Source organism: Apodemus sylvaticus, chromosome 23 (genome assembly GCF_947179515.1).
Source record: "Apodemus sylvaticus chromosome 23, mApoSyl1.1, whole genome shotgun sequence".
In the NCBI taxonomy this organism is placed as follows: Eukaryota; Metazoa; Chordata; class Mammalia; order Rodentia; family Muridae; genus Apodemus; species Apodemus sylvaticus.
In genome coordinates, this window is record NC_067494.1 from 48,312,001 (window position 1) to 48,325,401 (window position 13,401).

At 46.4% G+C, this 13,401-nt stretch overlaps 1 protein-coding gene and 1 pseudogene across 2 annotated transcripts in view; one reads left to right on the top strand and one right to left on the bottom strand.

Moving 5' to 3' along the window:
• Positions 1-13,401, top strand: part of Smoc2 (SPARC related modular calcium binding 2) — a 136,209-nt gene that overhangs the window by 45,626 nt on the left and 77,182 nt on the right. For both annotated transcript variants that reach the window (XM_052169773.1, XM_052169774.1), the window contains exon 2: positions 2,215-2,386. In XM_052169773.1, coding sequence (XP_052025733.1) covers positions 2,215-2,386 — 172 coding nt within the window. The remainder of the gene's footprint in view (positions 1-2,214; positions 2,387-13,401) is intronic.
• LOC127674261 (uncharacterized) lies at positions 9,333-9,415 on the bottom strand (annotated as a pseudogene).

Consider the following 13,401-nt stretch of genomic DNA (forward strand, 5'->3'; position numbering starts at 1 on the left):
GCCACAGCGGATATGCATGTATTAAAATGGTAGACTCTAGGTGTGCGATTGGTAGGGCTCATGGCCAATGACTTACGTCTTCATGTCTGATCAAAGTATCTTCCAGAACATGATCTTGTTTAATGTTCACAGTGATCTTATGAAACAAGTGTTTCATCGTCTCCACTTCACACACGGAGAGGCTGCGAGTGCCCAGAGCATCACACAGTGTCCCATCTCTGAGGCTAACCCCTCATCCTTCATTTTAGCCACAAAGTCCTGGTCCAGCTGTCTCTTGATGCCTGGCCACACAGGTGTCTCCCTAGTCCTCAGACGTCATCCAGTCCTGTAAATCACAACAGAGTGTCTCTCGTTTGGTAGTTTCCCTTAGTTTCCAACATCTACAAATGTAACTCACAGTCAGTGAAGCATGCTTTCTTGATGAGGCCTTGAACCTAGGTCCTGAACCGGAAGCGTTCAATTTCTACAGCTCTGCCCTATGTTCACACCCCGGGCCACCTTGTTGATAGATGAGGAGTAAGGAGAGTCTGTGTCACTATCCACACCTGGTGACAGGGTGTGACTGATGGAAGGCTGCATAGTTTGAGGCAGCAACCGTTGAGATGCCTAAAACCTTCTTAAGGCCGGACCTTGTGGTACAGCTTTATCCATAAACTCCAGACTTCACAGTGGAGCCGAACTCTCCTCCATGCGATCCGATCTGAGCAATTCTGGCTGCAGAGTGAAGCTGAACTCCAGGCATGTGGTTATGCCCTCGCTGCCAAACATTTGGTATTTTCTCCAAGTGGCCAGCATTGTCTTCCCATCAGTCCTGTTTCCTGGTGGCGTCTCATCTAAGGCTCTGTATCTAAATGAAAGGTGGGCCTTGGCTTTGTAGGTGAGATGCTGCTGCGTCACACAAGGCACTCACAGGCAGAGGGAAGGCCATGCTCGTCTTGCTCTTCTATCTGGCTCCATGCACGACTAGACAGGGCAGGGCCTGGGGCATGAGGGGTAGGCAGCAAGATGAAGAGTGGCCAGTGTCCTGATCCCTCGTCCAAGGAGAATGGTCAGGGCCAGACATGTCTAGGTTGAGATTTCCCTAGGACTCATAGCAAACCCAAGGACATAAAGAGGAAAGGAAGGACCAAACGCCTGGGCAGTCTGTTCTTGGGGACCACACCATGCAAATTGGCTCTGTGGTTAACTGCTACGGTTCCCGCAGAGAGGGTGTTGGTGCAACACCCTTGTGAGAACTTGGGAGGAAGTGTGACTTTTAGAACCCCCTCTTTCTGCAGAGGTCAGACGGGTCAAGGTGTTTCACAGGGATGCTTCTGCTTCTCAATTTTGCGACCAAGCATTCATTCAGCAAATTCACTCAACGATCATTTCAACTCTTGTTGAAAAACAATAATTTTCAAAAACATGGGAATAAAAATTTCAAATGAAGTAGTGTACCCCAGTCATCTTAGAACTCGGAAGGTCAGGGTAGGAGAATTAGGAGTTCAAAGCCATCCTTGACTCCATAGCAAGTTTGAGGCCACCCTGGGCTATATAATACCCTGTCTCAAGAAAGACAATGACAACAACAACAACAAAACAAAAGAGAACCCACTAATCTAGTTCAGTAAGGAATACACAAATGTATTTCTGACAATGGAACCATTTTACAAGGAAGGTTGACCTGCCAGTTTCTGCAGGGCAGAGACATTAGTGACTTCTAGAGGTATGAGAAGACATTTGACCTTGAATGAACTAGTAAAGGGGCTATAAAGACTACCACCACCACCGCCACCACCGCCACCACCACCACCGCCACCACCACCACCACCACCACTACCACCACCACCACCACCACTACCACCACCACCACCATCAGCAGCAGCAGCAACAATCACAACAGCAATGATGCCATCTATAGATCCTTAAGAGGATGGCAGGGTGGGTGAGCGCCTTCCTCTGGTTTCTAAGGGGAAGGTGAGTGGGAGAGTGCCTTCCCCTTACAAAGGGCTGCATATGTCTTCCCGTCAGACCTTAGATACAGACTTGTGGCCAGCTATTCTCGACTTGTGAAATGGATGGTGTCCAATTCTGAAAGCAATTCACGTGATGCTTCCGCCAGATGGGAGCACAGAGCGGCTGTATTTCTTCAGCATCTGTTCTCTGTCCTCTCTATGCTCCTGCCTCCTCAACGTGAGTTCTTTAAAACCCTCTTGCTTCTTTTTCTTCCCCAAGTTCTTGAGAGTCGATCAAGACAAAGACAGAGACTGCAGTCTGGACTGCCCAAGCTCCCCTCAGAAGCCACTCTGCGCCTCCGATGGGAGGACCTTCCTGTCCCGATGTGAGTTCCAGCGAGCCAAATGCAAAGACCCACAGCTGGAGATTGCCCACCGTGGGAACTGCAAAGGTGAGGGGCCATGGTCAGGGCGGGACGGTGGCGCCTGTGTGGCGAAGGCATAGATAATTTACTTTCACACTTAATAGCTTGAAAGTCTCTAAATTGATAATTATTTCTCAGAGCATGTGAAGAGTAATTTTTATGAATTTTAAAGTAATATTTTTTTTAAGACAGTGTTTTATGTAGCCTGGGTTAGCCAGGAACTTACTATGTAGCAAAGGCTTCCATTTCCAGAGTACTGGAATTAAAGATGGGTATAACCTCACCTGGTTTATGGTCTGCTGGGTACTGAACCCAAGACCCCTTGCACGTTAGGCAAGGAACTCTACCAACTGAACTGTCTCTAGCCACAAAGCAGTCAGTTTTACAAATTGTCTGATTTCCCCCCAAGTGTTTAGTGTTGTCATAAAAACAAATTTATCACAAGTGCTTCAGGGTTGTTTGTTTTTGCCTCAAAGTGCTCTAACATGATTATCAGCTCTTTTTTTTTTTTTTTTCTGTGACTGAGGTCAGTTTGGTGTGGATGTTATCCTTGGACTTAGCAGTCTTGAGATTAGCAACTAGATCCAGAGTTAGAGCTTAGAGCAAACATGGAAACGCTTGGCATGGTAATGGAGGGTTCAGCTTAGGGACAAGCACATAGTGCCTTCAAAGGGGATTTACTTTCTCAGAATCTCTGGGAAACAAGACCACACAAACTAAAATGGCCCTGAGAAGGTGTGTGTTGATGAGCCATTGACTCTGACAATCCTCTCATCTAAACAGCCCAACCACATTAACCACCACCAGGGCCATGCCTCTGCCTTCAATTAACCAAGCTGCCAAATTATTTACTCTTTCTGTCAAAGTGCACAGTTCTGTTAGGCAAGCCTGGGTCATCGTTACAGGTAATGCAGACAGACTGTCCTTCAGCTCAGATATCTTGGCCACTGACAAGAGCAAAGGTCTCGCTTCTGGCCAGGCGTGGCTGGGCACACCTGCAGTCCTATCACTTGGGAAGCTGAGGCAGGAGAATTCCAATTTCAAAGATGGTCTGGAATACTTAGTGAGACTCTGCCTCAAGACAACATGAAAAGGGAAGACGGAGCTTGGAGGTAGCCCAGTGGTAGCCTGATTGTCTAGAACAAATGAAGTCCCAAGTTCAGTACCTGGGACTAAGGCTAGTGATGGTGTGTCATGATCATAATCCTAGTTCTTGGGAGGGTCAGCCTAGGAGAGGACTTTGAGTTCAAAGGCAATATGGCTGCATGGTTAGATCTTGACTCATAAAAACAACACGAAAATATAATCAACCCAATACCACAACGAAAACAGTCAGTACTACAGGAACAACGTAGCCCAGTGGCGGTCATCTTCCTTAGTCGTTAGGCGGAGAAGAGGACTCTTAGGATAGATGCCATTTGCTAATGACATTATTTGCCTCTAAACACCCATTCCTGCTTATTGGAAAAAAATTAAGCTGAATATCTTATTGACTCTCATCTACTTGACGTTGCATACTCCGTATTATTACTTTGTCCTATTGCTATTTGTCTCTGAATGTTTACTTTCTTCAGGAAAAACACCAGTGAGAAAAAGCTGAGTTTTATTTACTGTGGAGCATCCATGAAGGAATCACACACATACTTCTGCAAACATGTTCTCGTGTCCCCATGAACATGCATTCATTCATGCACATGGATGTGAGCATATGTACTTGTACACACACACACACACACACACACACACACACGGCCAACATGTCTTCCTATCACTCCTGTTTCCTGGTCGAGCCTCATCTAAGGCTCTGTGTCTAAATGAAAGGTGGCCTTTCATTCATATTCAGTGGTCTCCTCACTGGTTCATTCAAACCCAAGTCTTGCAGAAGTCCTGACATTTGCTTAGGGTTTATGACTTTGGTGAATTGCTGCTTCTGCCTTCCTGAAAGACTCTGTAAGGTTCCATTCAGTTCCACCCTGCAGTTCCCGAGGACTGAGGTGGTACCACACGGACATCTTGAGAATCCATGCTTCCTCGTGGTTCCTTGTAGGTTGAGAGTGAGCAGCCTGCAAGTTCAAATTCCATGACTCCACACTTGCAGTTTCAGTCAAAGACCACTCCTCCCACCATCTTCACACATTCAGATAGTTGGTATGATTGAAAGAATGTCCCTGGGTTGAATGGATTCCCTATAGTTGTGGTGCCACAGGCTATGGGCAGCAGATGTGACAGCTCTTCTGCCTAGCTCCATGTCTTTTTATCACAGATGTCTGTGTAGTGAGAGCTAATCAGACATTTAAGGACAATTTAGATGGAATTTTGTCTTGACTGTTGCCGTCTCAGCTAGGTGCACAGAAGGGAGAGGGACAAATGAAATTCCAAGATGCAGTCCCCGATAGAAGCTTCTAGAAGCAATTGCCTAGGAGATCTTGGCTTTCAAAAATGATCCCTGTGGGAAGCGTTGGCGGTCACGTGGCTCCACAAAGCCTGGCGGTTTTTGTTCCTGCTTCCTGCCCCCCTTGATGGACCACAAGGAAGGGGTAAGACTGAACAGCTGCTGCCATGGTTACTGAGGGCCAGTATAGGCATGAGAAGGACAGTGTGGGTCAAGGGGCTTGACGATCTCAAGGGATGTAAAATGGCAGTGGGGTGCTCTTCTGTCCCTAGTGTGAGGTGTTTCTCTAGGGCTTGGACTTCCACTAACTCTGGTCACGGATTCGATTTAATTGTGTCAGGGTCAGTTTGAAGTGGACAGAGCTGTTCTCTCAGGGCGTCCTGGGTGATTGCTATTTGCAGACAGTCTCCTGTTCCTGGATAATTTTCTCCATGGCATTCTCAACCCCTTACAGAGGGAATTTTGTATCATAAACTTGAAATTTCTACAAACACAGTGGGGGAGGATCAGTCAAATGTGACACCTCTCCAAAGCAAGCGTGTAACTTAACAGAGAAAGGACTACAAGAACATCACCACAGGCTCCGGCAGTGCTCTGTGTTGTGCTTATGTGGGGCTGTGGCCAGACCAGGCAGTAAAGGCAGAGCTGGAGGAGACGGTGTCCTCCATGCATGTGTGCTGCTTCAACACAGGTGGACATCACATACCTCTACCACACTGTGGTGCACGTGGGACCACTCCCCCCCCACCCCCGAGCCTCTAACTTGCTCCCGTTTGTAGTGAGAGAATTCGGTCTCGGTCTGCTGGGGTATGCCTTTACTAGAATTAACACAGGGATGGGGTCATTGCCTAGGATGGTCTCCACCACCAGGCATTGTTTATATTGTTCCTAAAGTCAAAAGAGTGAGATCTCCTCCTGCCCTGAATATCCATTGGAGAGAAGGCTCATGGGAATGGACCCATGCCATGAGGACCAGGTATAGCATTGGCTGCCACACAGTGGATGGATCATGGCTGAACTGACGATATCTCTTCCTTCTCAAAGACTACAAACGCTGTTATCTGTACAAGATCCCTGTGAGCCCTGTCCCCTGAGCTAGCTGAGGAGACATGGAATCAAGCTTTTCTTTATTTCCCTTCAGGAAATACAGTGTCCAGCTCTCCCTCCTCCCTGTTCTACTGGTGTGAAGGCTGGCCACACTGTAAAATGTCCAGCTGCAGCTGGCATCTGTATTTTGAGGCCATTTTTACATATTTTGTGGGTGACAGATTTGTGGGCCTGTCTCTTTTGCATGCTCTGGCTTGGAAACAACAATTAAGATATTTTATTCCACATTTAATTAAATAGGATTAAAATGTGCATGTCTCATGTCATGGTTTGACATTGACCCTGACTGGAATTTTGGTGGTGTAGACTGATGGATTTTTCTCATGTTTTCATAGAAATTTGTGGAGTTTGTATTTTCAGAACTCGGCAAACATATTAATATTTTTCTTTTGATCTGGAACCAGTACGGTTGCTTTTCTTTTCAACAAATTCTCTGGAACTGAATTTTTTTTTTAAAAAAAGGGGGGGGGGGGAGAAAAGAAAAGAAGAAAACAAAGGAAAATGTCACATGGTAGGAAACCTTGGGATTATTTTGAGATTTCTGGGAACAAAACTCTAATAGATTTCTGGAAACAGCTCCCTTGAAGGTTTCTACACTGAGAGCTCGAAGTAGAACTCATGCAGGGAGAGGCAGATGTTTGGTTGTCAGCCTAGTTCTCCTGCACCCACTACTCACTGACATTGGGATCCCTGTCACAGAAGAGCTATGACAGTGACCACTGGAGAGGAAGTCACAGGGTGGCCTGACCCCATGACGAGAGAGTAAACCATTGTCCTTGTTATGAGGTTGGGGAGTTCTCACCATGTCAGGACAGGTCACAGTGGCTCATTATCTAACAGAGATTCAAAATGGACTCTCTAGCCTCTGCCTGGGCTCAGCTCTCCATCTGTTTGAGACCCTCGGACTGGGTAGTCAGGATCTATCCTTCCATAGAGGAGTGGAGAACACGTTTGCCTCCCATCTCCAAGAAGACTACATGAATGCAGAGTGTCTTCCCATCTGAAGGGTTCTTCTTTTTCAAATACTTCTAACGCCCTTTTACTCATGGGCAACCAGCAAACTAGAAACTGGCCATGAGCCCCAACATCCCGCCATTTTCTGTACACGGTCATTTATGGGCTCACCTTTTAAGACAACCCCATGGGAGAAGTAAAGGAAGCACCGGGACCAGGCTGGTGAGCCTACAGCCCCATGCAGGACTATCTTGACCCACAGGAATAGGTTGGATGGATCTGCTGGCTGCTTCAGTGAGGGGTAGACCTATCTGAATCCCACTGAGGGAAATAGCTGTCCATGAAAGCTCTGTGTAGGGTGAGAGGCACACGTGTCTACGTGCGTCCAGGTGCGAGTATATGACTTCACACAGATGCAAGTGTGAGTGTACACACACACACATGTGAGTGTGCAGGTATGAGTGTGGATGCAGACTGAGGGTGTGCTTGCTTGGCTTTGCTCCTGAGTGTGCATGGGCGTCCGAGGCTCTCCTCCGTCCAGCACCTAGCTGGTATGTCTTTGTTCCCATGGATACAGTCCTCAGAGAGAGCAGCTGTGTCCTAGAATTCCCCAACCCTGCCAGCTCGGGACTTAACAGCAGCTTCACCAGAACCATGCTCAGCCGCCCTTACTGCTGTGCCATTGTAGACTTGAGAAGTCACCATAGGGACTTCACCCCTTTCCCAGCCAAGCCACGGCCAGGAACACAAGCAAATGCTGTGGGATACTAAGTGGGAAATGGCCCCTCCTGTCTGGTTCAGCTCAGCTGAGCTCTCTGGGTACAGCCTCCATGAGGAAGGAGCCATCGTGTGTAATTCAGCCAGCCTCTCCCTGTGGAGTGCTGACAGTCACCCGGCACCATAAAGAAGCTGGCGATTGCACCATCATCCATTCTGATGTGCAGGGAGTGAGGTGGGTTCTTGTGACAAAGATGGGGATAGTCATCACCTTGTTTACATGCCGTAGCAGCTGCCTCTCAGTTTAACACATCGTAGTCATCCTCATTGCTTACCTCCATCTCGCTTTGCAATGCCAACTGTGCGCCAGCACTTCCTAGCTGTACACTTTATGAATTTGGGATGAAACTTTTGTCTCTGTTTCTCGAGCTTCACAATCATATTTTTCCCCATTGTCATATGAAGTTAAAAGGACTTACCGTTCTGCTATAGTAAGTGCAGGGCCAGCTGTTTTTAACTGATGGCTAGAGACAACAGTGATCTTCTGGGAGGGTGTGCTGTGACTGACCTTAGGTTCCCACACAGCACATCATTGTGTGCATGGGAAGTGTGCTTTCAATCTAAGGGTCACTGTGGATTTTCTTTTCTTTCTTTCTTATTTTTCTGAGTCCGGTCTTAAATTACAAGTGGGTAAAGGATTACAGCTTTGAAATACAGTGTCTGTCTTTATTTGAGGCCATGAACATCAAAGGCAAGGCTCTCCTAGTCTGTCATTTCTGTGGCCACTACATGGAACCATAGGAAATAGTAGTGAAATCTGCTCTTGACCCCAGAGAGTTCATGGCCATTGCAGTAACCATGATGACTGAGTGGCCTGTAGACTCAGACCTGAGTCTATGAGAGTCAGACCTCTTGTCTGCCTATTCTGCCCTGTGTTCAAAGGCACTGAGACATCAGTCCACCTCCAAGAGGACTTGGCTCTGTACAAGACACATTTTAAAGGCCATCCCGGTTGTTTTAGAATTATTTGGGAAGAAGAACCGTAGTTGCGAAAAGCCCTCCTCCATCAGATTGCCTGCAGGCAGGTATGTGGGGCATTTTCTTGATTAATTATTTCTTCTGGGATGGAGTAGCCCCTTGTAGGCGGTACCCCCTTGGGTAGGTGGTTCTGGGTTCCACGCCAGGGACAGCAAGCCAGTAAGCAGCATCCCTCCATGGCTTCTGCTTGAGTTCCTGCATTGACTTCCCCCAGTGTTGGAAGGGTTCATGGAACCCAAATAAACCCTTTGCGCTCCAAGTTCCATGCTAAGACAGAGGCACTATCTGTAGTTTGTCATGCAACATCTCAGCATGGGGCATGGGTGAGCAGGGCCCTGGGGATGTGCGTCTCTATCTGCTGCTGCTGAGCAGGGGTCCCTGAAGGAGGCACCTACTGTGCACAGAGACCATGAGCTGCCTGATTACACAAACCTGCAGATGCCCCCGACTGCCCCTTTTCAACTCCTCTCACTAAGATTGTTGTGATAGAAGACATCCAGCAAAGCCGTCTCTTTCAATGACTGCTTGATTCTGTTCTGAGTGGTTTCAGCAAGATGGGAAATTGCTCTCTTCCCACTGAACACACACACATACACACACATACACATAATACATAAACACACACATACACATACACACATACACATATACACATACACACATACACATACACACATACACACATACACACACACACACACACACAAGAAATAACCATAGCAAACCACTTCTCACTGTTTCTTCATAGCAAGCAGCATCTTTTCTGGGAAAAGTTAAAAGTTTTCAATTAGCAATAATCGCGCCTCCAATCAACCTCATTGGCTGCGATACTGCCCCTGTGCAAAGCTTCTTTCTGGGTTATTATAAATTTATGCACAAACAATCCTGTGAACCCTCTGGGATCTATTTTACTCTTCAATTGAGATTGGAAAAAAGTTGTTTCCAAATTGTATTAGTATTAATCAACAATTTATCGAAAACTTCTGTTTGGATATTGTTAGTGGCGCCTTGCTGCTTTATTTGTAAAGTCTTGGCTCTTTCAGGTCAGAGCGAAAGGTCTCCAAAATGTCTCATTTAATTTGCATCAAAGATGCTTTCTCTGTTCTAGTAAAAGATAAAGTATAAACAATTCAGTGATTAAATTATTAATAAGTTTATTTAATTAGCATTTTCTTACGTGTCTGTGTGAATGCATTTGTGGATGTGTGGTGTCAGTCTGAATATTTGCTGTATGTGTGTGTATGTGTGTGTGTGTGTGTACAGAAGCCAGAGACTGTTGGATCCCTGGAGCTAGAGTTACACATGATTGTGGGTGCTGGGAACTGATCTTGAATCCTCCGGAAGAACAGCCCATGCTTTTAACTGCTGAGCTATCTCTCCAGTCCTAGTGAGAATATTAAAATTGGAATTTCTAGTTAAACTGAGTTTTCTCATAACATAGAAGCTAATCATAGCTTTAAAAATACTTAGAGCCACGTTCACTGAGACGGTTATAGCAGTCTCTTAAAAGGAGAATGCACAGGCTAGCATGGTGGCCATTGTCAGTGGGAGGTAAAGCAGTTCAGCCACCCCTCGGCAGCTATTGCAATAGTGACAGGGTCACTCGGGACACAGTAATTCTATCCCCTGTGTTAAACCATGATGGCATGGAGCAGGCACTCAGAGCTGACCTGCAGATAGTCAGTGGGGCACATGCATGGTGGCCCAAAGATGGGGTCTGCCAGTGTTGGTCAGCGAATGGCTGGATGAACCACAGGCAGCACTGCTACCACCAGCCCATGCTGCACCTGGGGTGTGCCGCGAGACACCAAGGGCCCGTGGTTCTCTATACAACAAGCTCAGAGAAGGCAAATCCAGAGATGTAGAAAGGGGCTGGGTAGAGGGTGTCTGTGCACTGGATACAGGATTCTGTCCAGGGTGATAGAATGTCCTGGAGCTGGACAGGGTGGGGGCAGCAGAGGGCAGTGGTCACCTCACACCAGGAATGCAGAAAACACCATTGACCTGAACGGGAAATAGCTCAGAGGGGAGTTCTTATGTACTGTCCAGGGATACCACAGTAACATTTGTTTTGCTTAGGTGTTGAGGATTTTATATTCAAACAGAAAAAAAAGACCCGGAGAAAACTAGGTCCCTGAATGGGAGAGTTGTTTATTTTCTAAAGTATTTGTATAAGCATGAAGAATAAAAAAATAAAAACAGTAAATACAAATTTAACACTAGTCAATGAAACTCTGCTAAAAGAATCTTTGTATTCTATTCTTTTAAAGTCAACTGAAAATCTAGGTCTGGGAAAATATAATGCTCAAGGTGTGAAAGGCTTTCATTCTTTGGTCTGTGTGGCTGTATGTGTCAGAGACATAATAGCTTAGAGTCAGAGGAAGAATATCAGGAGATGTTGCCAGTCTGGCGTGCAGATGCTCCAAAGACTCTGCCTTGTGAGGGTTTCCCAGTGGAGACCTTGAGCAGACTTGACGGTAGTATCTGGAGTGGGGTGTGGCAGCCAGGTGGCCTTGCCATCTGGGGATGATGGGTATCTGACAGATTTCACAGATTTTATCCGATTGCTGTCATAGTCTCCTATGACAAACTAACCTGGGACGTTACTCCCAGACTTCGCGTTTGGAAACGGCTTCATCAAGGTGATGTGGAGGCTCTAAGGAAACGTGAGCCAAGGTTGAAATGAAATGATGCTTGAAACATTTCGACATTCTTCTGGAATGTTTTGTGATGGCTCAATGTGCTGGCTGGTTCTGTGTGGCAACCTGACACGGGCTGGAGTTATCACAGAGAAAGGGGCTTCAGTTGAGGAAGTGCCTCCGTGAGATCCAGTTGTGGGGCATTTTCTCAATTAGTGATCAAGTGGGGAGGACCCCTTGTGGGTGGTGGCATCCCTGGGCTGGTAGTCTTGGGTTCTGTAAGAGAGCAGGCTGAGCAAGCCAGGGGAAGCAAGCCAGTACGAAACATCCCTCCATGGCCTCTGCATCAGCTCCTGCTTCCTGACCTGCTTGAGTTCCAGTCCTCACTTCCTTTAGTGATGAACTGCAACATGGAAGTGTAAGCTCAATAAACCCTTTCCTCCCCAACTTGCTTGTTGGTCATGATGTTTGTGCAGCAAATAGAAACCCTGACTAAAACACTCAAGTATTAGGAATAGCTTATGATTCTATGTTTTCCCTAGCTGAGGCCCTGTCAGCTGAAGCTCATGTTGTATTTCCTTTTAGACAGAGAGGCCATGGGTTATTAATAAAAAAATTAAAAAATAAAAAGGATAAGCAAACAACAGTAAATCCATGGTTTCTATTCCATTGACCCAAAGAGATGGCTCACTCAGTAAAGTGACAGCTCAGAATCATGAAGACCTGAGTTCAGTTCACAGTGCCCACATAAAGAGCTGGCAGTACAGCATATGATCGTAACCCCTGCTTTGGGGGAGGCAAAGACAGGAGGCATCGCCTATGTCCCTAGAGCTGCTGGGCTGCAGCTGGTATACCCGGCCAGTACCCACAGTGACAACATAGGTTGTAGCTCCCAGGAATAACTGCATAGAGAAGAGGAATGGATGGCTTATGGTGACGTGTCTCTGGGAGGTGAGAGGCTAGCGTGTTCTTGGTCTAGACACTGGTTACTTCAACAGGGAGACAGGAAGGTTGGCAACTGATGCGTCTCCAGGATTAAACTCAGTGTGGTCAAACTGAAAAATGGTGGGGCTTGCTGTGCTGTCCCCAGTGCATGGTACACAGGGTGGCAGGCCAGTCAATGTTTTGGTGTCTTTGCTCCTTAGCACCTGTTACCCTCTCCACTGCATATTGAGATGGGTCATCGTTAGTGCTTAGACCCACACCCAAAGCCTCCTCAATGGCATCTGAAATGAAACAGGAATTCACCTGCAAGGTGCTGTCTGGTCAGCAGAAAAGGAAGAACATTTTGTCTCTTTCTATGGAGACTTAACCCATCAATGCTTCTGTTCACATGTGCAGATACATTTCCCTTGAAGGAAATCAAAAGTACTTTAAATCTTTAAGATTATATTACTTTATTTATATTTATTTGCATATCTATTTGTATCTATCTTTTATCTTTGTATCATCTTTGTAATGTATCTATGTATGTATCTATATATTCGTGTATCTATGTATCCAACTATGTATCCATGTATCTATCTATCCATCTTTGTATCTATATATCTATCTAGCATCTATCTGTACTGGCTGGCTTTGTGTATCAACTAGACACAGGCTGGAATTATCACAGAGAAAGGAGCTTCAGAGCTGGGCGGTGGTGGCACACGCCTTTAATCCCAGTACTTGGGAGGGAGGCAGAGGCAGGTGGATTTCTGAGTTCAAGGCTGGCCTGGTCTACAGAGTAAGTTCCAGGACAGCCAGAGCTACACAGAGAAACCCTGTCTCGAAACACACACACACACAAGAAAAAGAAAAGAAAAGAAACGAAACAAAAAGAAAAGAAAAGAAAAGAAAAGAAAAGAAAAGAAAAGAAACGAAAAGGACCTTCAATTGGGAAAGTGCCTCCATGAGATTCAGCTGTGGGGCATTTTCTCAATTAGTGATCAAGTGGGGAGGACCCCTTGTGGGTGGTACCATCCCTGGGCTGGTAGTCCTGGGTTCTATAAGAGAGCAAGCTGAGCAAGCTAGGGGAAGCAAGCCAGTAAGAAACATCCCTCCATGGCCTCTGCATCAGCTCCTGCTTCCTGACCTGCTTGAGTTCCAGTCCTGACTTCCTTTGGTGATGAACTGCAACGTGGAAGTGTAAGCTCAATAAACCCTTTCCTCCCCAACTTGCTTCTTGGTCATGATGTTTTGGCAGGAATAGAAAC